The sequence below is a fragment of the Lynx rufus genome, unplaced genomic scaffold (assembly GCF_022079265.1).
Source record: "Lynx rufus isolate CCGP_SWC_20201006 ecotype Redwood Valley unplaced genomic scaffold, mLynRuf1.p SCAF_9, whole genome shotgun sequence".
In the NCBI taxonomy this organism is placed as follows: domain Eukaryota; kingdom Metazoa; phylum Chordata; class Mammalia; order Carnivora; family Felidae; genus Lynx; species Lynx rufus.
In genome coordinates this window covers 85,356,868-85,382,327 of record NW_025814897.1, presented here as the reverse complement: position 1 = coordinate 85,382,327, position 25,460 = coordinate 85,356,868, and the positions used below count along the sequence as shown (strand labels likewise).

Sequence of the window (25,460 nt, the reverse complement as noted above, 5' to 3'; positions counted from 1 at the left end):
CCTCTGGTTTGCAGATGACCCCCACCTCACCACTATGTGTTCTCACACAGCCTTTCCCCTGTACATGTGTGGAGAGAGAGATCTCTAGTTCCTCTTCCTCTTCTAATAAGGCCACGGTCCTGTCATATTAGTGCCCAACATTTGTGACCTCATTTAATCTTAATTACCTCCTTAAGGAACTTTCTCCAAATGAGTTTTGAGGAGGACATAATGTGGTCCATTACACTATCCCAGACCAAAGTGTTTTAGCCACCAGTCGTCTCTGAATAAATTCATGACATGGTATAAACAGTGTTTTACAGAGACTAATGTGGTCTCAGTATGTAGAAAGATACTTAGGAAATGTTTAGAAAGTTTCTGCATATTATTTCTTCCTTTGCTTTATTTTTTTAAAATAAACCTCTTTCCTTATCTTTTCCATACTGTCTGTTTTTGTATTTGGAGACCTGCATGAGATCCTTTGTGATCCATTAGAAATGTATCCATTCAAGCTATCAGTCTGTAAAGAACACTTCTGGAGAGTGGACTCTGTGTGAAACAAATAGACAACAGGAAGTGTAGGGCTCAGATTTCACTGGGGAGTCTGGCTAACACCACCAGTTCCAAAGAAACTCAGCTTCAATGGTTGGTACTTTTACCAGAGAAATGAGGAACAGAACACATTTCAAAGTGCTTCACTCTACTTTCTGTAATAAAACCCCCAGATGGTATTTGAATCCCATCTAATGCAGACTTTTTCTCTGCTGCTTTCACTGCTGTGGCTATTCTGGATGATTTAACCACATTCTTCCTACCCACTCTTTGAACATTACTAGAGCAACCCATCTCCAACTGGCGAAGGCTCATCTGTCATCAGTGCACTAAGGTGGCTCCCTCTCCAGGGTTAGTGGCTCTTTCTTCAGAGCCGGCATCTCTCTCTGATTTATGATTGCCCAGCCCCTCTTTCTATGGTCCTGAAACATTTGTCTTCTCCACCCCTACAACATCTCTTTGATTCTACAGAATCTCAAAACCAGTGTGTTTTCTCTCAGCCAAATAGTTCTTGATGCAGAAGTGGAAGCCGAAAGAATGAGAAACAGGTCCTTCTGATTTGTAGAGGCGAGGACCCCATGCCTGCAGGGAATATGCATTTGTTCTGTGATGCCCACGCGCCCAACCCTGAGAATAACGGCCTATGAAAACTAAGCTCACAAGATAGATTGTGGGTGAGGAATTGTGCACAGAACATTGTTCCTTTATTATGAGCTTTAGTTATTGCAAAAATGATGAACATACAATTTAGATTACCCACTGTAAAGAAGATACGTGAATAAGTTTAGATACATTTGGAAAACTAAGAATTAATAATGTCATTGAAGGTACTAAGCTGACTAGATATTTTAGAGCCTTTCTGTACTGAAAATGCCTTATTTTCACATTTATTTTAAAAATATTTTTGTGAACTCATTAACTTTGTCTCATGTAGATAGATCTTTATGAAAACCAAGTGAAATACTTATATATTTAATTCACATTTTGCACTTAGTATATGTTTTTATTAAATAACGTTCATTTTTCTGATTATAAACAGAATCTCAATAAAATAGTCACATTTTAGTAGTGAAGTAAGGGAAAATGTAAGAATTACCTTTATGTAAGTTCTTTTCAAGCTGCGGAAGTTTTTCCCAGAAACCTATCCATACATATTTCTAGGACAGCTCCTCATTGCTCCCAACCCAGATAGAAACCCAATTACCATATTTGTTGGTTGTTTTAAAGCTGAAAAACAAAATAACTTCTATGGGCTGAATTGTGCACTCCCTCCCCAAATTTTTTTGCTGAAGCCCTAACCTCCAGTGTGACTTATTTAGAGATATGGTTTTCAGGAGACAATTAAGGTTGAGGCCTGTGGGTGGCTCAATAGGTTAAGTGTCCAACTCTTGGTTTCGGCTCAAGTCATGATCTTACAGTTCATGGGTTCAAGCCCTGAATGGGATTCTTTCTCCCGCTCTCTCTGTCCCTCCCCTACACACTCTCTCTCTCAAAAGTAAATAAACATTAAAAAAAAAAAGGAGACAGTTAAAGTTAAATGAGGTCATAAGTGTGGGGCCCTAACCTGATAGAATTTGTGGCCTTTGTAAGAAGAGGAAATGAGAGCCCATTCTTCTCCCACCATGTGGGGACACAACAAAGAGCCAGGAAGAGAACTGTCACCAGAAACTAAATTGGCCACTACTTTAATCTTGGATTTCCCAGCTTCCAGAACTGTGAGAAATAAAATTATGTTGTTTAAGCCACCCAATGCATGATATTTATTTTGGCAACTTTGAGCAGACTAAGACAGTGACTATTGTTATGGAAAATTTAGAAAAATCCAAAGAAAAACCATATGAATCTATTGTAATATCTATGATTTTTTGATTATTTTAATAACATTTCTACTGTTTTCAACTTACATAAAACATATGGTCACTGTATTAAAATTAGAAAAAGAAAAAATGCCAAGAAGGAAATGAAAATTCTATCACCCACAAAGAACCATAGTTATAACTTTAGTGAATATATTTCTATGGTTACTATACAGTTATAATATTTTTTGCCATTGTGATCATAGCAGATCACACAATATATATAATTTTGCAGCCTGCATTATTCACCTAACAAACTAATGTGATTTCCCGCCCACATATTTAACATTCCTTAACAAAAGAATTATTTTCAATGGCACCATAATCTTCTATCAAATGGGCAGATTATTATTTATTCATTCATTCAGTTTTCTGTTGTTTTCCATTAGGTTGTAATTTTTTGCTGTCATAAAGCATGCTCCGATGAATATATACATCTGTATTTAATTTTCTGATTATTTCCCCTAAATAACTCCTTAGTAAGATTGCTAGGTCAAATTATGTAAACATGCTTGAGAATTTTGATAGCTATTGCCAAAGCATTTTCCAGGAATATTTCAGGAGTTTATGCTCCCACAAATAGTGAATGAGAGCTTCTACCTACTTGTGGTATACATGAGGTTTCAGCAATGCTAAATGCAGCCATTTAGAAACATATTTGTGGGTTTGACAGGGAATTTTATATCCATGTTTTAATTTGTATGTCTTTAATTACTTGTATAAGTGATTTTGATTTGATTTATCATTTATTAGTCATCTGTGAATTTCTTGTTAAATCCTTTGCTATTTTTCTATTGGAAGTATTTTTCACACTGATATGAATTTTCTTTTTCTTAAAGCAATAAGCAACATCTAACTTTATCAGATTTAGTGTAACAAATTTCCAATTTGCCACTGTGTCTATGGGTTTTTTCAATGTACAGAATTATTATATTTTAAAAGTTCTTTGTTTTTTAAATGTTCTGATAGTCTTTTACTATCCTAAGTTCATATAAAGATTCATCTGGTTTTCTTCAAATTTTTTATCATTTTATTTTTCTCTTTTACTTTTTAAACTGTGTGAAACTCCTCGTGTAAAATTTGAGCAAAGTTATTTCTCTGCTATATTTGTTAGCGTAAAATTATCTCAGCCCTACTTACGGACTAATCTGTTTTTGTTCTCCCAACTGAGCTGGAATGCAATCTTTATAATAAACTAATTCTTATTAGCTTCTGCTCTTAAACAATCCAACATATCTAATACTTCTAGAATTATTATAGCTTTTTCTTATATTTTAATATCTGAAAGAAGTTGCCTATTGTTCTTTGTTTTCAAATTTTACTTGAATACCCTTGTATATTGATTCTTTTAGATGAATTTTGAAATTACAGTCCAACACTCTAAAGTCATCCTGCAGGGTTTTGACTATAGTTGTGTCAGGCTATTAATTAATTTCATAAGAATCAATCTTTGCAGCCAGATTGAATTCTGTGGCATTGTTTTATATATGTGTGTAAGCATATATAAAAAATATATATGTATCTTTTTTAGTCCTTCAGTAAAATTTTATAATTTTTTATAAGGGTCTTGCATTTGAAAATAATTGTCATTCCTAATTGGTTTTGCTGTTAGGATAGATTTCCCCCCACTATATTTTCTGAATGCCTATTTTTGTGAACAGGAAAACTATCAATATTTTATAATTTATTTTGTCCTTGGCCACTTTATTAAACATTTTTCTCTTATTATTGATCTTTTATTTGATTCACATAAATTTTCTAAGAATAAAATCATATTAAGTTCACATGATGGTGATTTTGTCTATTTTTTTAAGACATGAATTATTTTTCTTATTCTGATTTTAAGTTTTATTGTATTGGTTATAATGATAAAAATGAATGTTCTTAACAAAGGAAAACAGAGAAAAAGGGCATCTCTTGCCCTCATGAATAGACAGTTGGGATGGTTGGTTTTTCTTTCCTTTCCCATGTCCCTTTTTTATGATGCTTTGCATTTTTTTTCCTCAATGAAGACTAAAATTTTTAATTCATTTAATTTCTGACCATTTTTTGTAGCAGTTGTATCATGTTCTAGTGGTCTTACTGCTTAGTATTATTCATTTCACATTATGACTTTCCCATAGTGAAGGAATTTCATTCATTTCTTAATAATCTGAAATGTATGTGAGTGATATGTTTTCCTAGTTTTTGTGTACATGAGGATATCATTTGTTTCCTATAACCAAAAGTAATAATTAAGCTGGATATAGAATTCTTATGTTAAAACATTTTCTCCTAAAAACTTCATATTTTATCCCATTTTCTTTGACATTCATTGTTGCAGAAAACAGATCTAAATATAACTGAACTTTCCCCCATGTCTATAATTCATACTTTTCAATTCAGTTATATTTAAATGTTAGTCAGTTTTGCATTAACTTTGCCATATTCTGAGTTAGCCTATTTGATCTAAAGACATGGGTCTTTGGAACAGGAAAGTTTTCTTCTTCTTCTTCTTCTTCTTCTTCTTCTTCTTCTTCTTCTTGATAGTTGCTTAAGTTTAATTTATTCTGAATTCTTCTCCAGTACCACCAATAATGTATAGGTTTAATATCTGATGTCTTGACACTCCAGATGTTTAACTTTCCTCTCATAAATTTTATGTCTTATGCTTTCACTATATCCTGTGAGGTTTTCTCAACTTAGTCCTCCCTAATACTGATTTGATTTTCTATAATATTCAGTCTGCTTGTCTTCTGTTTTCAAGACAGATTTTAATTCTACTACTGAGTCTTTTATTTCCATACCTTCTCTCCTCTTTTCATTTAGCTCTCTACTTACCCTAGCTTGAAACACTGTTCCTTCTCTTACTAGCTGTGTGATCTGAGTTAAGATATTTAACCTCTGTTCTCCATTTTTGTCATCAATAAAAGGAAGATAATAATTATTTCCATAGAATGAAACCAGATTGTCCTTAGAAACTTTTAGAAAAGTTTCTATCCCATAGAAATGTCCCAATAAATGTTAACTGCTATTATTGTTACCTTCGTCGTCATCATCATCATCATCTCTGCCGCATCTCAGCAATACTTCTTTTCTTTAAATTGCTGTCGTCTCATTTCTGTGTGTGTGTGTGTGTGTGTGTGTGTGTGTGTGTGTTTATGGAAGTCAAATTTTATTGAATTTGGGGAAAACCCAATACGGATATTCTCTAAAATGTATTCCTGCTGTAAATCTTTTTCTAAATCTTCACCTTGAGGACTGTGTAAAACATAGAGTTTTCTATGTTGTAGAATACTTTCATAAGCCTCATATGGTTGCTGTTGTTAATTTTTTTTTATCTATGCCTCCTTGTACAAGGAGAGATCTTTTGACAGAAGACAGGATAGATTAGTTCTCTTTGTTTCCCGTACATTTTTACTTGGGATCTCTCAGGATCCTCTCCTAGATCTCAAGTCACAGAGCTGGTTCATATGCTCAGGATTGAGTCAAATTGCTGCTGATTGGCTGTTGCCTAGCAGGAGGGGTAGGTAAGAATACTCTCCCACTGCTCTATTCTATCTACAGAAGGGAATGTATTCTTGGGTAATTTTAATTATTATTCAATTCAATTCATTCATCCCTTACCCAAAGTAGTGGGTGTGAAAACTGCACTTTCCAATTGCATCGTTTCATCACTGTCTTGTCTTGCTTCATATTATTGATTCATTTCCCATATACAAGATGTCATTATGTGCCTAGTTCTGCTCCCTGCCAGGCTACAGTGTTGTGAGTTGTGGTCCCTAAATAGATCTATAAAAAGGAGTATTGGTTGTGGGGCACCTGGGTGGCTCAGTCGGTTGAGTGTCTGATTCTTGATTTTGGCTCAGGTTATCATCTCATGGTTCATGAGATCAAGCCCCACATTGGGCTCTACACTGAACGTGGAGCCTGCTTATCTCTCTCTTTCTCTTCCTTTGCCCCTTCCCTGATCATGTGCTCTCTCTCTCAAAAAAAAAAATTGGATGTATTGGTTATGATTTATGATTTAGGGCTCATGTGGACCTGGCTCCTGCATTTTGGAGGAACAAGCGTTAGGTAAAAATCATGCACGCAAGTGTGTAGAAACCTCTAATTTTCCCCTTACTTGCTTTTATTATTCTGTCTTAAAGTCTTATTCACACTTTCATGGAATTGCCCTTAGGGGTCTGGCAACATGTTGACTAATCTTTCTAATACTGTTGACACTCTGCATCTGTACATGTATTTGTATGAATATTTCTAGGAAAACTGAGAGAAACTGACTAAGGCCCTTACAGATCGTTTTTAAATTTTCCAAGTTAAAAAGAAAAAGAAGACTTTCTAATCATAGAATCAAAGAGGTCTTAAACCAAAACTTTGATTTTATAGTTGAAGATACTCTTCATAGAGAGGTTGCCTGACTGGTCTGAGGTCAGAAGAGGCCGAAGGCCCAGGTCTCCTCACTTCTGGGTCAGTGCTTTTGTCTTCTAGTTTCTTGCTTGTTGAAAAAAAAAATATTTTCAGCTATTGTGACAAGTTGAGATTCTCAAGCCAGGGCCTTTCATATTTAGGCATTTCTTAAGCAGCAAGAAGCCTTCTTCCACATGGGAAAATAGAGAACCACAAGGAAAAAATCCAGTAAGAGCACAGAAGTTCCTCATTGTGAAAGCACGTGGGAAACATTTTATATGCTATTTTTCCCATATCCTTCTATAACTCTCTAATAACCACAAGTAAAATAAATATTCAAACTGGGAGAATAGTTCTCGTAAAGGAGTTGATTCTTTAAGACTTCATAATGTTGTGACATTTCATATTCTAATATCTCTGTCCCCTTGTATTTCAGCTGCTGGATGACTGTTCCTCTCGTCTCAAAATGGTCCACCCAGCCAGAACACTGCACACCCCGGATGGAGAACCAATTTACTCGTGGGATGACATAGAGAGAGACATGGTCATCTGCGTATCCACAGGACGTGGCTTTATAACCCAAAAGAGTATGGGTGACAGTTTCTTTTCCATCAAGTTTTTGAAGAATTAAACCATCTTGTCTTTTCTTCAAAGAGCTTACTTTCTGAATTTTATATCCCATCATGATGATTTTTAATAATTATCTTCTGGATCCACCCTTTTCTACTCCAGTTATACTTCTGTTCTGGAAATTCACTGTTGACACCATTTGCACTCAAGAATTCAATCAGAGTTCTGTTAGTCTTGAGCCTTATCCAAGGGGCTTATTTGCAGAAATTCTAAATGGCCTCATTTGAAGGTATTCCCTTAGCATGAACCCTGAGGAAAGCGAGGCTCTGTTGACTTCCTACTTTCAAGTTATTTAAAACTTAATGGCTTATTAAATAGCGACTACAGTTTGCAGAACTCTTTTTTTAGCAGTAAGTAAATATATGCTCATTTTATTATTTTATCTATTCTCTGCTAATTTTCTTTTCTAAGTGATACCAATGGAAAAGAATACATATATGTTATTAAACCAATTCTTGCTCTTTATCCTGTTTGCCTGAAGAATTTTTAAAATTTTTTTTCTAATGTTTATTTTTTGAGAGAGAGAGAGAGACAGAGCATGAGTTGGGGAGGAACCACAGAGAGAGAGGGACACACAGGATCTGAAGCAGGCAGCACAGAGCCCAACGCGAAGCTCAAACTCACGAACCGTGAGATCATGACATGAGCTGAAGTCGGACACTCAACCGACTAAGCCATCCAGGTGTCCCAGCCTGAGGAATTTTTTTTTTCAACGTTTATTTATTTTGGGGACAGAGAGAGACAGAGCATGAACGGGGGAGGGGCAGAGAGAGAGGGAGACACAGAATCGGAAACAGGCTCCAGGCTCTGAGCCATCAGCCCAGAGCCTGACGCGGGGCTTGAACTCACGGACCGTGAGATCGTGACCTGGCTGAAGTCGGACGCTTAACCGACTGCGCCACCCAGGCGCCCCTCAGCCTGAGGAATTTAAAGCCCCTTGCAGGGGTTAGCTGTACATTAACAAAGACATAATTTTCAGGAATTCTGAAGAACATGATATCACTTTAAAGGAAATCAAAAGATTAGGAAATGAATTACCTGGGATCCCTAAAATAAGTAATACTAGATTATTTCTTTTTAAAGTCACCATAAAATTATTATTATTATATGTAAGGTACACAAACCAAAAACTTTTAAAACAGTTGCAATCATATCTTTACATTTAGCCCAGAACAAAAGTATAGGAATGAAGACTGAAATGCAGGAAGACAAGGATTTATTGGGATGCCTATCACTGTTCTGAGATATTCCATAAATATTCCTCCAGCACCACCCAACATCGAGGAAGAGGTTTCAGTCGTATTCTTTGTATGCCCCTGTCCCTATCACTCACTATTGCCTCTCACCCCAGCTCTTGGAGACCCCACTATGTGGTTACTTAGAAGAATAATTTGGGGTTCTTGTCATTAGTATTAGCTGATAGCTTTCTGTGTTCACAAACTGCACAGCCCTGTAAAAGAAATATAAGCCAGGGTTCCTTCCCTGAAAGAGTTTTTGATCTAATTAAGTATATGAACACACTTGAAATATTACAGTACACTTGAATAGTAAACAAACGAGCGGTACAGTAGAAGGTACTTTTCCAGTTTCTTCATTGTTTATGCTCAATCTTTCATACTCTTGGGATTGTCTTCTGTTACCCGGCCCCTATCCTCCTGGCTTCACTGTGTTCATTGGGCCTTTATGAGAAATAAAGCTAGGGCAACCTGGCCAAACAGGTATCCAAAACATAGAGAGAAATGTAGGGCCCCTTCCCAGAAGCAAGCTTGTTACCCGTAAAAGCTGAAGGAAAGAGAGAAAACAGGAAATGCAAATGTTACTTTCCCTACCAGTTTCTCCATGTTAGTTCTCTGGACCTTTGACAAGGCTATGTAGACAAACATTTTTCTTTTTTGCATCATCAATTATGTATATCCACATAGATCACTATGGTGTGAAAGTTGATTCTTTTCCTCTGGACGTAGGTTCCCATACTTCATCTTCATATTTTCACCTTCATGATGAAGAGATTAGTGGTTTTTCCCAATTGTCTAAGTGTCTCAAAGGGTGATGTATTTTCTAGGAAACCTGACTGATAGCAGAGTTTAATTTAAGTGTTCTTTAGAAACTTATTTTACTATATATAAATTGCCATTTATTGTTTTTCCTGAAATAATTAAGTTAGAAATAATCATTAAGTAGAATATATTATTAAATACTCAGAATGCTTTAAAAAAAGAAAGAAATGCTACTAATGTATCTATATCTATATCTATATCTATATCTATATCTATATATCTCTATATAGATAGATATACTTATGAAGGTACACTTAAACAATCATTACACTCAAAATTTTGCTGTGGCCTACTGGCTTAAGTATATGGTAGAAAATAAGGCAGTCTGGGAGTTTCAAAAAAGTAAACACTCTACAATAACTTATTTTATGTACTATAATATAAAAACATTTAGCATGTGAAAGTCATCAAGAATCACACTGGGTTTTTGAAAAATAGATTTGTTTTGGCAAAACAAATCATACACTGTTAGAATGGTTTCTTTCACACAGACCCCCCCCCCAACGAAAGTAAAAGAGTGCTTTATGCCATTTGTCATCAACTTGGAGCACTGTTCTCACTGCTGTGTTTACCGTCTTTTCAGTGGGTTCAATTTCTAGACCACTCCCAGGTTAGCCTCCAATTCAGGCTTTTTACAAAGCCTGGAAGGAAGCCCTCTCCAGAACTGCCATTCTGTAGAAATCCAGAGAATGTTAGCACGTCTGATGTGATAAGCAAGTCAAGTGTGTAATGAGAGAGTCCAGTGTGGGAGTCAAGGATTTCTGAAGGATTTTTGAGTTTTTCATCATCTTGGACTTTTAATTACTTTCTATAAATACATTGACATGTCTCTCAAAATAATCTTTTTAACAGAATTAAAGCAACTGATGGAGATCAGAGCAAATTATGCCAGAATCCGAAGGCAGCAGGGCCCTCAAGCCACAAACATTGTGGTGTCACGATCTGAAAAGCTGCAATTTCCGGTACAGCCACACAGTTCATTTCTATCAGAGCCATCATATTTTGTGCTGTATTTTGCTGGGGTAACATATGTGTATACACTCATATGCTCATATGCTTTCTATGACATAACAATTACTTATCCTTTTTAATTTTGTATAGTATTTTTTTAAAAAGTTGCTACCCTCTACATCTTACATAGAATGGCATTTGCTGCCTCAAATGTGTTCTTGGAAAGGCAACAAACCTTGACAAAATAATGCCAGTAAAATAACTATCTTAGATGTGTTTTCTCTCAGAAAAAAAAAAGAGAAACTACTATTATTATTTAAAAGTAATTTGGTGGGGTCAAGTAATATTTTATGTGTCTATATATATTGTGTGTGTGTTTATATATATAATTTTGTGGGGTCAAGTATTATGTGTGTGTGTGTGTGTGTGTGTGTGTGTGTGTGCGTGTGTAATTTGATAATAAAATAGGTTGTTCGACCATCTAACACTAAATTTGACCCAAACTGACATTTTTCTGGTTCAACCACCTTATTTTCTGTGTTAAAATCCTGCATTTACTGAATAAAAATGAAATGGCTGGTGGCCACTGAACACCACATGAATCAATGTCTCCTCCAGTTTCCCTTCAGTTTGTCCTGTGGTAGCAAGCAGCAGTCTTTATGGGGCACAGCTACATGTTGTTCACAAAAATGAAGCTGGCTATTCCGGACTAAGCTCAGTAACCGAAAGCCTTAGACTGTCCTCAGTCCTCAGTCCTCAGAACTTAGAGAAAGGTTGTATGCACTGTTAAAAAGAAAAGTCACATGAGGATTTCTTTTTAAGACATCAAGGGAGGTCCTCAGCAATCTTAAGTAGCAATACTACAGGAAGAGAAAAACTTACCTATTAATTTCTTCCTGCAATGAAGAAAGAATCTCTCTCTGTCTCTTTTTTTTTAATAGCAGTGACAAATCAGAGTTTGGTTTACGGTCCTGGTAGAAAATTTCAAGAGAAATGTTCTTCTGTCTCTTGCTTTGAAAGCCACTCACAGCTCTGTCTGAATATAAATTGCAACCTGGCTAGGTGTGTACAGAAGGGCTCAGCTGGCTCCCTCCTCAATCCACCACTTTAATGTAATGCAGTAGATCATGTCTACTGAAGGGGGCTCTTGGTAATCATTGCAAAAGGCCTAGTATTTACTCCCAGTCTGCAAATCAGTGGGGCTGCATGAATAAATTCCTGCTGCTTCCAACACCACTAAAAGGAGAGCTACATTGAGGTGAAATTTCACATGTTACATCCACAGCAATTTGCCCTTTTGCAGACACTGTTGTACAATGTTAGAGATGTGAAGGCATCCCAGAACAGCTTTGTGACACATAGGAAAAAAGATTGCATGTGACCCCCATTTTTCTTTTTCTTTTTTTAACAAGAAAGTCAAAATAAGAAAGGTCAAGGAACATGCTCCAGGTCAGAAAGCGGGACAACAGGATTCTTACCTGCTGGGCTTCTGCTTAGAATGATTGGATCACAATTCCCATAGACACAGAACTTTTCATTTTTTATTTTTTCAAAATTCCTTGAAAACAAAGGCATTTCTCTAGGTGCAAAAGTACCTATCATTTTTCTGCCAGAGAAAAGTTGATTTGCTATGAAAATGGCATGATTTCACCCTGGATCAAATGTGCAAATTCTTGTGAAGTTTTCACTGTTGCACGTGAATACGCCTGAAGCGAAAATTGGCAATATCACACAACGCTCTATCAAGCACCAGGAGACATAAGGCAAAACTCTTTAACTGAACTTTTCTATTACCAGTAAATGGGATTTTAGATGTAATATAACAGTCATCAACACATCACATTTTACCAGCAAGGCAGTGACACTTACTTTGTGGACAACGGCTTGCACAGAGTAGCTTGGCAGTTCATAGCTACTTTGAACGAAGACTGAGAACAGCCCTGCTCTTTCCTTATTATTGACCTTCCTTCTTAGTTGGCCAGAAGGTGGACTGGGGAGCGGTTACTCCACCTCGGCAAGGACTGTAGGATAAGACTATTGCAATTCTGTTTGGCCTTCCTAGGCTTTTAATAAACCCAGTAATTTCCTTTGGGGACATGTTTATCAAATTTGAATCAGCTTCGTATATATAAGTCACATTTCAGTATTTTCCTATCAACTGGAAACCATTTATTATTAAATACTAAAACAACCATCCCCCAGTCCATGGCCTTCTCCAGAAATTTATTTCCTGCTGGTTCACAAAACACCCTTAAGGTGATCCAGATGTTAATCAACAGTGTACCAGCATTTGTGATTGTCCTCAGGAGGACTTCTCTGGATATTTTTGCCCCATCCCTAGCTTTTGTTGCCTGATGAAGTGTTGGGGTGAAATTGCATGTTTCTAAGCCAGGTGACTAAAAGTAACACACCTGAAAGTTTGACAAACATTTTGAGATTAACTGGAAGTGTTTTATAAATAAGAAACATCTATCTGGGTACTTATGTCAGTTTGGCAAAACAGGACATGTCAGTAATGAATCAAAATGCAAAGGTCATTTTGTAGAGCAATAACCTGAATTTCCATTTCTCTCTCGATTTTCTTAGTAACTAAATTTTTGTGTGTGTGTGTGGATTAAGAAAGCAAAGCAAAAAACAACAAAAAGGTAAAGATAAATTTGTTCCCTTTACCAAAGAATCACTTAGAAATTGTAGCTAGTGGCTATTGCTGTGTTTATGAGCTAATCTTTAATAATAGCCCAGGTGTGCTGAGTGTCATTGAGATTTGTGATTCACCGAGGCAGCAGCTTTTTTTTTATTTTTTTCTTTCTGGCATCATTTGGAAGAGAGCAATCAAAACCCACAGATCTGTGTTATTCTAGGTCATCACAAATCAGATGCAAATGTCCTCAGTTAAATGGAATTTGGACCCATTGGTGATCCTCAATTGTTTTTATTAAACCAATGGCTCCAGTTCCCTCTTGCCTCTGAGCACATTTCAACCCCTCCTAAGGCTAGGTGGGCAGAAAGAACAGCCGTTTTCTTTTCAATGCAGTGAACTAAAATTCTGCATAAGTGGCACGGCTTGGGCCGCTTGGCCTTAGCAACCACAAAGAAGATGGACAAAGACTGCCATTCAGGTTAAGTGCTGATGGGAGCAAATGGCCCAACTGTATAACATGGCTGTGTGGTGGGTGTCTGCTGCCAGCTATAGTATTTTCTAATTCTGTGAGTCTGTAATATAAACTATCAATAGGCTGTCACCCTGTACCATACGTGCAAATAGAAATATATGAGGGGAGAGGAAGTGCTTCTGCCCATGCTGCAGCTGGGTTGGGGGAGGGAGAAAGAAACAAGATGGAAAATTATATTTATATGGCAAGTACAATGGTGATTCTGAATTGGATGTGCAATCACTCATCGTCTGCTGTAGTCCTGTAGATATAAGTTTCAGTCAATCACTGGATCCATTAGGTCCTGGCTTTTCCATCCTAGAAGTTTCGAATGTCACCTGTGTCAGACCAACTGAGATAGCTGGGCAGTCAGACTCTCCATACCAGCAGCAGCAGCTGGGTTTAAAAAAAAACTCCTAAAGGCATAAATGACCCTGCAGACTGTGCTAGACCAGAAAGGAAGAGAGGAGGGAATCTCCCAGAACTTCTAGGGTTGGTGCCCCCAAAAAGATGAGATTTGATTACATCTCTCTCTCTTCATTTCCACTTCTTTCCATTCTTCCTTCCTTTCTTCTTTCTCGTTGCCTGTTGTTCTTCTCTCCTCAGTCTTCCCTGCTTTTCTCATCTAAGGGCCCTTGAATTCCATCTTTTATTTTAAAACAATCCTTTCTAGAGCAATTTGTGGATCAACAGGGATGCTTCCTTAGTATGATTCTCAAAGTTTAATGTGCACAAGAGTGACCTGGAGAGCTTGATAAAGCCCAGTGTCAGGCTGATCACAGAGGTTCTTATTCTGTATGCCTGAGGTGGGTCAGGAAGTCTGCACTTAATAGGCCCCAGGGATGGAGAGCAGTTGGCTGACCACACCGGGAGAAACTTGGCCAGGACTTCTGTGTAAACTGGGCGTGGCTCAAGCCAAGGACCAGTGTCAAGAACACCAGAGGATGAAGGCAAAGAAGCACTTGCTGTGTGAGTGAGGGCTTTAATCTGAATGTCCTCATGTTTTCTTATCACTACTTCCTTACGAAGTAATGGAAATAATCTTGGGTCAAGACTAACCACCCAGAGAGTGTAACCAGGACCCAGACATCAGAGGCAAAACAAGTGAGTCTGAGGTAGTGAAGCTTCCCATGTTAATTAAGCTGCCTTCAGTGCTGATAACATCTTGCTATTTTAAAGGTCGCGGGAATAATGTCAGTGCTATGGTGCACATATCGAGGGGCAGAGTAATTTTGGGGGTGGGGACGAATAGCAAGCCTCTTGAGTTTTCTTCTGCATTTTTGTATGTACAAAGAGAGAGCACTTTAGAACAAGGATGGGGTCCTATTTGCCGAAGTGACCTTTTCCCCACTGAAGGAGCTGCTTATTGGTGGGGAGGCCAAACCTCTTTATGTTTGCTCTAAGTCTAGTTAATGCGGAAGGCTGAGCCACCGACATCCCTGGCAGGCTCGTCTAAGAGTGTGAAATTCCACAGGATATTATTTCAGTTCAATAATAAGTGCTCTTAGAGAAACTAATTTTTAAGATAGTTCTCTTGTTCCCTAATTGAAATCCGTATAGGCTGGGAGACAGACATTTTCCTTAGAAGACAGAAAATACAAAGAAAATTAGTTTTTCAAAGAGCAAATTCATATATATATATATATATATATATATATATATATATGTATGTATGTATATCGCCAGGCACTCTCTGTTCTGTTCTGGCTGCTGGGCATGCAAAGGTATGGTGCTACTTGGATAGGGCAGAGGCCTAGAACGTTGGATTAATAGGCACAAGGTGAGGTGAGAGGTGTGGGCATGAACCGGATTGTGGACAGCCTTATAGGTCATGTTAAGGAGTTTGGATTTTTCTTTTCTGAGCGCAGTGGGAAGTGATTAAAAGAAAGTTAACATTAAAGATGATTAGACATTGTGTAATAAATTAAGCTTACTTAGGTTACAAATTACAGAGACATTCTCAATTTACCTCCAGTGGTGGAGGTTTCTTGGAAGGATTAACAAGGAAGTGAGAGTGCACAGGGAAGCCCGACACACAATCTTCATGGTGGTCTCTGTTCGAGATGCATGGGAGCACCTGGGTGGCTCAGTCCGTTGAGTGTCCGACTCTTGATTTCAAGTCAGGTCATGATCCCAGGGTTGTGGGATCAAGCTCCACACGGGGCTCCACGCTGAGCATGAAACCCACTTGGAATTTTCTCTCTCTCCCTCCCCTCTCTCCTTCCCCATGTGCACGCTCATGAACACATGCTGTCATAAAATTAAAATTAAAAAAAAAGACGCGTGACCTATCTTTGTCCAAATGGCCACCCAGTAATCTGCCATTCCTGCTCTTGACTTCATTGTTTCTTGGTCTTCTTTCTTCTGCTGTGAATTTTCTACTTCTTTGCAGGCTCTTCTCTACACTGAGATGCTCACTTGCCTGTTCATGGCCTCTGCTGCTTTGAGGCTCCTGTTTCCTGCCTTCTCTTTATATTTCTTTTGGCTCCAGAGCCACTCTACCATCTGAATTACTTTCATTGTGTCTTCTAATGGAAGACCAAATGGCTGGAGGTCAGCCAGTAGCTGCCTTTTACTCATTCCTTTAGATTGGGATGTCAGGGATTACATGATACAAAGCACAGCTTGCCTGTTTAAGCAACAGTGTGGGTTGAATTCCTCAGGAAGCTGTGGACATGGCTGGCATTCAGGGCTCCGTGGCATTTTCAGTATCGACCATAGTTCTGCCATTGTTATGCTCCTTTTCTCTCTTCACCACTGAGGGATGAAATTAGCAATGGAATTATCTAGGCTGTCACTATTTCTCTTTAGTCATTGAGAGGCTTTCCCTTGGGTGCCTCCTCAAAATTGGCCTTTGACAGGGTGATCTTTGCTATACAGGCAACACAAACTTGAGGTTGGAATCTGTGACTTCAGTTACAGTATCAGGATGGATACCAGCTGGACTCACAAGTTACACTTCTGAATACAATCAAGTCTGTTTGAGGAAGTGGATCTTGCCAGGATACCCTGGCACCCAAAACTCAAGGCACTTGGGCATCCAGGCAATTTTTCCAAATCAATTCAGAATGCCAAACCCTTATCAGACCTTGCCTTGCCTCTTGTTTCATGAAATCATTTTGATAGGCTGAATTCCACTGTGGATTTTAATTTTTATTATGATTTCTCTCCCTCTCTCCACTCTGCAAGGCGAACCTGGCTAGCAACTTTCTCAGTGTTGAAATGTGAGTTCTGCTTAGTGGGCTTGACAGGGGTCTGCTGTGTTTGAGTCATAAATCCTTGTTGTGCTCCAGGACACCCATGGAGTAGTATTATCTGCTAGATAATGCCTAGTTCCCATGAAAAAGTTGATATGGGCCAAACTCTATATGGAGCTAAAGCTGTGTATTTAAGAGGCTTTGGAGAGAGGAGCTCTCACCAGCCATGAGGCAGAAGGCAGCAGCTGCACGTAACAGTACTCCAGGACCCTGCACTCCAGGTCTTTGCTCAGGAAATGAATGACTCAACAACAAAGGACAATTTTCATTACACCAATTTCCAAGTGTTGTTATGAAGGGAAAAGGGATCATTTGTGGGATTTTTAAGTCTTTCAAAGTTGCTTACTTAACATTATTTTACTTTAGGCCACTGCGTTGCTCATATGGATAATCCTGATGATTTTTTAACCAGTCATTGTACAGCCCCAGCCTTCCTCCTCTCCAATTCTTTTTTTTAAGTTTATTTATTTTGAGAGCAAAAGAGAGAGGGAAAGAGAGAGAGAGAGAGAGAGAGAGAGAGAATCCCAAGCAGACTCCACACTGTCAGTGCAGAGCCTGATGTGGGGTTCGAGCTTATGAACCTTGAGATCATAGCCTGAGCTGAAATCAAGAGTTGGATGCTTAACCGACTGAGCCACCTAGGCAACCCCCTCCTCTCCAATTCTTTATCCATGTCATAGCCAGAATGATCTTTCGAAAATGAGAATCATATCATGTTACTCTCTTGCTTGAAACCTTAAAATTTCCACCCGCCACCCCCCCCCCCCCAATCATGAAAGTAAAGAGCACACTCCTCCCCAAGGTACTCATTGCCCTTGGGAATATTATGTCCAACTCGCCCTGCAGCCTCTGTTTTCTCACTCTTCGCTCACGGAGATCTGCACCCGACTCCTTCTAAACATTCCCTCAGTTGCCCCCAAATTATGTCTTTCCTCTTACTTCCATACCTTTGTCCATTCTCCTCCTACAGCTTTTTTGGGGAATCATTCTTTATCACTCCCCACACCCATCTCTATTAGAAACTTTCTTCCATGTGCTCCCTCTGCCCCCTTTGCTTATCACTTATTACTGTTGATGTATTTTTTCTCCCACTGGTTTCTAAGCTCCTTGAAAGTAAGCCAGGCTTGTTCACATCTGTGTTCCCAGAGCCTGAATATCCCCTGCTATACAGCAGGCATTAAAGAATATTTGTTGAATGAATGTAAGATTTAGAGTAATCTATTGGTTAAAAACCTGCTTTAAAAAAAAAATCTTAAAGTTTATTTCTTTTTGAGAGAGAGACAGAGTGTGAGTGGGGGAGGGGCAGAGAGAGAGAAGGAGACACAGAATCCGAAACAGGCTCTAGTCTCTGAACTCTCAGCACAGAGCCCAACGTGGGGCTCGAACTCCTGAACCATGAGATCATGACATGAGCCGAAGTTAGACGCTTAACCAACTGAGCCATCCAGACGCCCCAAAAACATGATTTTTAATATACACATTGAAGCGGAGTTTGACTTTTTGTAGAACTTTCTTCTCATATGCACTGCTTTGGACTGAGTGCCCCCTGCAAAGTTCATGAGTTGAAATCTCATGCCCCAATATGATGGTATTAGGAGGTAATTAGGAGCAGATGAAGTCATAAGGAGGGAGCCCTCATGAATGGAATTTGTGCCCTTGTAAAAGTCACAGAAGAGTTGCCTTCATCTGCTCTGCTCTCTGTCCTATGAGGATAAAATGAGAAGTCAGTAGTCTACAACCCAGAAGAGGGCTCTCAACAGAATGTGACCATGTTGGCACTCTGATCTCACACATCCTGGCTCCAGACATGTGAGAAATAAATTTCTATTGTTTATAAGCCTATGATACTTAGTTGTAGCAGCCTGAGCCAAGACATGCATTGCCACATCAATCCATAAAATATCACATAAACTTCTTATAAAGCAAATCTTGTACTTGTTGATAAGACAGTATAGCTTGACTCAATTTCCTTCATCTTAAGACAAACCAAAGCAAGGTTGATCATCATCCCTTCTTTGCCAGCCGTAACTTTCAAAACGCTCCTAAAGTCTGGTGGAATAGAAAACACTCTTCTGTCATCAGTGCCCAAATGCATCCTTAACTGCTCGGCTGCCTTTGCCACAGGCAGACTGACTTGGAAGAGAAGACCCGTCACCCCCTTTCACAAGTGTGATGATTTGTGGCTGAGAAGGGAGAGCCTGCTCTCTGAACCACATGCCCCCTGGTGCAGGCAGGCTAAGGAAAGATGAATGGCATTATAAGACAGACATCTGAATGTTTCGTATTAAATTAGTCCCATAGAGCGCCTAGAATTCTCATTCCATAAATCACAAAGTAAAGTAAACTCACTCCCAGGTTAGATTGCTGTGACTTTGGCCTGTGGTGTCATAGATAATCTGAGAATAGTTAAACATTTGTCTGAAATAGTAATAATTTCCAGCATATTTACTCAGTGACATAGAAGTGACCCAGACCGATCTCTGTTGCCAGAAACAGCATGTAAATGGGAGTCAGCCAACTTAGGAGATTTCCAAACAAGGGTCACTGCTCCTCACCTCCTCTGCTTGCTCTGAAACAGCCATGGGCTCCCTCAGGGGCTGCTAGGTGCTGGGGCTGAGATGAGCAAACTTCGTTTCCTCCAGAGTAGGTACTAAAAAGCACTGACGGGTCCCCACCCCTTTACTAAATGGCAGTTGCAGCACCATTTTGAAATCTACTTTCACCTTGTTTGGTCTAAGCATGATTGAGCTAGGAAAGACCTTGATTCTACTGAAGACACATTTCTCTTCAATGGCAAAGGTTTACTCTGAGAATATTTTACATAGCCTTGGATCGATTCTGGTCCTTCCATTCCTGGGCTAACACTGTGATTACTGGGAACATAATAGAATGGAAAGAACATTAGACCATTCAATTCCATGCTAACTGGCTGAAGGTCCGTCTGAACTGCTGCTTCCTCTTCTATAAAACGAGGAAAGTAGACTCTTGTATCTCTACAGTTCCACTCAGCTTTTAAAGTCTGATTCTGATTCCGTAGTGAGATACAACAAGAGTTATAACAGCTAGAATTCTAGCTGACCCAGGAAACCTATCCATCTCCTCAATAAGGCTTGTTACAGGTGTTCACTAGGACCTGCATCCAGATCATCGTCACCCTCAGAAGCTCAATCCAAATTTCACTAGAGCAACAGAGGGAGGCCACGGCACAGCTTAGTGGTGGCCAAGGACTGGAGATGGTTCCTTCTGGGGAAAGATTTTTGGACTTGGTATCAAAGGTCTGAATTGAGTCTTGCCTCCTGCACGGTTGGACAAGTCTTTTGGTATACAGATCAATAAGATCATAAATGTTGAAGAGGAAGGGTACTAATGCTGGTAGAATGTCTATACATGCCAGGTACCATGTTGGTACACTGTTGTTGTCATCTGTTTAACTCCATACTCATGACCACTCTTGGAAGTAGATATTTTCTCTACTTCTACTTTTGAATTATACAAATGAGGAAGCTGAGCTTATGAGAGACGAAATACCTTGCCCAAAGCAGGTGGGGGTGGAGTAGGTGATATAGGTGATGGGAATTAAGAAGTGCACTTGTGATGAGCACTGGTGATGTATGGAATTGTTGAATCACTATATTGTACACCCGAAACTAATATAACATTGTATGTTAACTATATTTGAATTAAAATTTTAAAATAATGATAATAATAAATAACAAAAAAGCCACCAGCCAATAAGTGGCAGAACTGGGATTTGGATCTGGATTTGCCTAACCTCAAAGCCTGTAGAAATTGCAGGTTACTGGCATTAGTAATTATGAAACTGAGTTCACTGGATGCCTTCAATGAGTAATTCTGTGGTTTAGTCACTGCCTGTTTGGGAGATTTCCCTGATGGCAACTGAGTTAGGCAAAGTAAGCTACACTTGGATGCCTGACCCAAGGTAGGTGGGGCACTGCCATATGCATGGGAGTGGCCCTCACCTACTCTTCAGGACATAGCAAATCATCTCGGGTCTCACCTCTCTACCCCAATGGCTGTATTCACTTATGTATTAGTTGCTAAGGCTGCTGTAGCAAAGTACCACAAGCTGGGTGATTTAAACAACAGTAATTTATTGTCTCACAGTTTTAGAAGCTAGAAGTCCAAGATCAAGTTGGCAGCAGGTTTGGTTCCTTCTCTAGAGTACAAGGGAATGATCTGTTCCATACCTCTGTCCCAGCACCTGGTGGTTTCCAAGCAATCTTAGGTGTTCCTTGAGTAGAATCATCACCCCAATCTCTGCCTTCCTGTTTACATGACATTCTCCCTGTGTGCCTATCCTTGTCCAAATGTCCCCCTTTTATAAAGACACCAGTCTTATTGGGTTAGGGGCCCACCCTACTCCAGTATGACCTCATCTTAATTAATTACATCTGCAAAGACCCTATTTCCAAATAAGAACACATTCTGAGATACTGAGGGCTAGGACTTTGATATATGAATTTTTTTTGGAGGGGGGGGACACAATTCAACCTATATCAGTCAGAAACAAATGTCCCACCCCTCACCCACACAAGCACTTCCTCTGAGCTCAAGTGCTCTACCATTAAAGACCACAGCATTCTTTCTTGATGGCATGTCTCTCTCCCTTTTATGTCTTTCTTGTTTCTTACTAACACTGAAGTCTGATATTAATGGAAAAACCATTAAAAAAAACTATTATCCTATGAGGTAAAGTGAATGCACTCAACTGTAAAAGGAAGACTTATCGATCAATTTCAGTTACACCTTGCTTGTCTGACACTTTGCAGCTAAGGAATGTGTTTTTATTGCCTGGCCAGATAGTTCAGATTTCCGGTCAGTCTTAGTAAAGACCCCTTTTTATAACATTGATAAAATTTTATCACAGAGCTATGAAAACAAAATTAGATTTCATAACTCACATCAGGCCTTGAAGGGAATGCCTCTATAAATTTTACAAACCTTATCAAGTTTTAATGCACCTATTCTGATAAATATTTTCAAAATAGCAACTTCTACTGAACTTCATATATATGTGTATGTATAAATAAGCTTATGTGTGCATTCATGTGTATATATATATATATATATATATATATATATTTCTCTCTCTTTTTTCTGTCTTATAGGAAAGAAAACTTCCTTCACCTACCTGTAATCAGAAGACTGACAGAAAGACCAATTATTCAGATTGCTGAAGACTCAAATTTAGGAAAATCCCCTTTTACAAAAGAAATCTGTGTGGTTCATTTAAAAATTTAGTCCTAAAATTTATCTTTTAAAATAACTTGATTTCTCATAGACCGATTTTGAAAAATTACCAACACTGATAAATCAGCTACAAGCTATCTATAAATTAGTAAGAAGACATATAATCAAAGGCAGCATTAGCCATAGAGACTTCATATTCCAGTGAAATCTTGCATATATTGTCTAGTTTTTCCAGTCTGTAGAGTGGCCTGTTGGAAAAAGTAGCATATATATTGAACACATATTTTGTCTCCCCAACTGAACGGCAAGTGCCTGGAGGGCAGGGACCCTTGTTTTTATTGACTTGGGACAGGGCTGTACCCATAAGGGCTCAGTGATAATGCCCAGCAGTCCCACTGCCAGAACAACATAAGGGGCAGTTGAAATTCAGCTCTCTTCCACTCTTGTGCTAGACCACAAACTGAAATTACAACAGGACAGTGGGAACAGAAGTTCTGCTTTATAGATTTTCATTTCAGTCAGCTGTTCAGGAGCTACACGCTCAGAGTCAAATCGAGTTATAGTTGAATAGTCCTTTCTGCTCTTCAGAGACAAGAAACGCTTCTCAAAATTGTGCAAATGAAATAAATGTGATTGTGTAAACTAGGCATCTTATATTCTTAAAACATTATCTTTAATGATTATACATTTTGGTTTAAGATGCCAAGTTTGAAAAAAAATCTAAAAATTAAGTGAAATTACTTCTATATGAATTGACAACATTTAAAACCTCAACAGACTTTGTAAAGGAATTCTCAAACTGTTTTGGTTCATATGCTACCTTAGAGAATCTTGAAAAACCATAAACTTACAAAGTGCACATACAAAAAAAAAAGCTTTTTTTTAATATCATTTCACAGAGTTCACAGACCAACCTGATGAACATCTGTAAAGAACTTCTGATATAAGGGAAGATACTTCTTTTTAAAAAATTTTTTTAATGTTTATTTATTTTTGAGAGAGAGAAAGATAGAGTGTGAGTGGGGAGGGACAGGGAGAGGGAGACAGAATCCAAAGCAAGGAGGTGTCAGCATAGAGCTGGATGAAGGGCTTGAACTCACAAACCACGAGATCATGACCTGAGCTGAAGTCGGACGCTTAACTGACTGAGCCACCCAGGTGCCCCAGGGAAGATATTTCTGATTTCCATAATTTATAATGTGTAGGGGACCTAGGATCTATACCTCTCAATGGAAGATTTCAAAACATATGTCAGATGAAACAGATTCTAAGCTTCACTGTGGTAATGTTCTCTTGTTATATTCAAAAACAATAAACCACGAAGATTTTTTATCCTCTCTGAGTATGAATTTTGCATCTATGAATCTTAAATGGGAAAAGAGAAGGAAATACAAACTTCAAACAGTGTTGTTAATTTGGGGCATTCCTTGGAGAAAACACTTATTACCTGGAAGAAAAAAAGCTAATTAAGTCGACATTTCTTACAATCTCAAAACCATTTTTCTTGCTACTCTTATAGGCAGAAGGGAATACATGCTGTTTCTCTTTTGTCTGTCAGGAGAATAATAGGGAACGCTGACAGGCCCAGCAGCCAGCAGCCCCAGTAGTGGAGACTCCGCAGAGGAGTGGCCTTGGATGTCTGGAGCCTGCCTGGAAATCACTGCTCCCTGGCTGCAGAGAAACAGAGCACCCTGGATTGGAACTTCCAGCTGTCTGTACTTTTAATGCACTTGTGCATAAGAGAGTGATGTTTCCAAAGATGCAGATAACTTTCTGATAGTTTTATTCCGAGGCATGTCACGACTATACTTCAGTTGATCACGTCAAAACTAACTGTACTCTGTCAGAAATGATGTTAAAATGCCTTTTAATTCTCTTTGAGGTATTTGTTTAGAAGCCACCTTAATATTGTTGCATTTTTATATGAAAAATCTATTGGATTATGATTTAATGTCTCTGTCCTTGGCTAGAGTTCTCAGATTAGAAAGGGACTGGATTTAGGAGCCCAAGATGCCTCCAGAGCTGCTCTGTCTGTTCTCTGCTTTGTTCCCAGAGCCCAGCACGGTGCCTGGAACACAGTAGGTGCTCATTAAATCTTTGTTAAATATCAAATGAGAAGCCGTGTTTCAACCCTGGCTGTGCTTCTTACCACCCATGGGACATATCTTTTTTCTCAACTGTGAAACGAGAATACTAATATTTCCTTCAACCCGCCAAAAGTTGTTTTTAGCATCAGATGAGATAAAGCGTGGAAAAATCATTTTTCCTAAAGAAAAGAATAGTCTTCAAATTAGGCATATGATCTCATGTAGATATAAAAGAAGTTATGTACCATTGTACTATTATAGAGGAAAGAAAGGAGATTACAGACTTAGAATTCAAATTCAGGTATTATTATTTTATAGAATTTTAATGGTGAAATGAAGAAGGCGAGTGTTCAGATGCTAGAAACGAGAGACCAACACGCCCTGGGCCCTAATGCATCAAAATTATGAGCTTTCTTTAATTCATGTGCACAACCCAAGATAGCTCAGAGCTGCCTGGTAGCCAGTAGGGGAGGGGTTACATGACATTTATGTAAGTTGGGGAGAAGGGACCCTCTGATCCTCAATAGAGAAGGGGGAAGCAGATCCTTCAGTTGAAAGTTAGCAAGATTATTTTAAAGGGGTGCTAATCACATACTTTTATATGATTGTGTTTCACTCAAGAATTTAAGAATCAATGAATACCCCAAATCTAGAGGAAATTTATATCATTTGTTCAGGTAACATATGGAATTCCTAGGATCTGCTAGCACTGTTTTTGGGGCTGCAGAAATATTGCTGAATGAGAAAGAGTCTTAGCTCTCATGGACTTTACTGGCCTAGTGAAGGCACACAGTCAAAAAAAAGGGAGACAAAAAATAGGTAAGATAACAACTAGTGATAGGTGTTACGAAGGAAAGAACACTGGTTTTATAGGGATAGGAAGTAGCTAGACAAATTGGTATTTAAATGCATATAGTTGTCAAAACATATTTGTTATGGGAATGAATAAGTGAATGGTGATATAAAAAATATCACATGCAGAGGATAATAACTGTAATTTGCTACTTTAGGAAGCACTCTTTTAAATAGTTTGGGGAAGAGAGTAGTAGACTTGGAGTTAGTAAACAAGGAATCATCTCAGCTATACTCATCAAGCTGTGCGATCTTGGGAAATTCACCTAGCCTCTCTGTGTCCTGAATATAAACTAGAAAATATTATCTGATTCAACAGAAGACTCTCAACTTTTAGGTATGCTGGATTCTGACGAGGCAAAGTGTAACAAATTTTGAGATGCGTTCTGAAATGTTATTGAATTTATCTCTCAGGGCCTCAGGAAATTGCCATCACCTCCACCATCACCACCAGGGTTGTCAGGAGGGAAAGTGTTGCCCAGTAGGC

At 38.6% G+C, this 25,460-nt stretch overlaps 1 protein-coding gene across 1 annotated transcript in view; it reads left to right on the top strand.

The window, feature by feature from the left end:
• DCDC1 (doublecortin domain containing 1) overlaps nucleotides 1–22,021 on the top strand; it is a gene marked incomplete at its 5' end in the record, with an annotated part of 457,606 nt that extends 435,585 nt beyond the window's left edge. The window contains 3 exons of the mRNA XM_047071674.1: nucleotides 7,213–7,363; nucleotides 10,316–10,425; nucleotides 21,953–22,021. Of these exons, the coding sequence (XP_046927630.1) occupies nucleotides 7,213–7,363; nucleotides 10,316–10,425; nucleotides 21,953–22,021 (330 nt within the window). The remainder of the gene's footprint in view (nucleotides 1–7,212; nucleotides 7,364–10,315; nucleotides 10,426–21,952) is intronic.
• Between the last annotated feature and the right edge of the window lie 3,439 nt (nucleotides 22,022–25,460).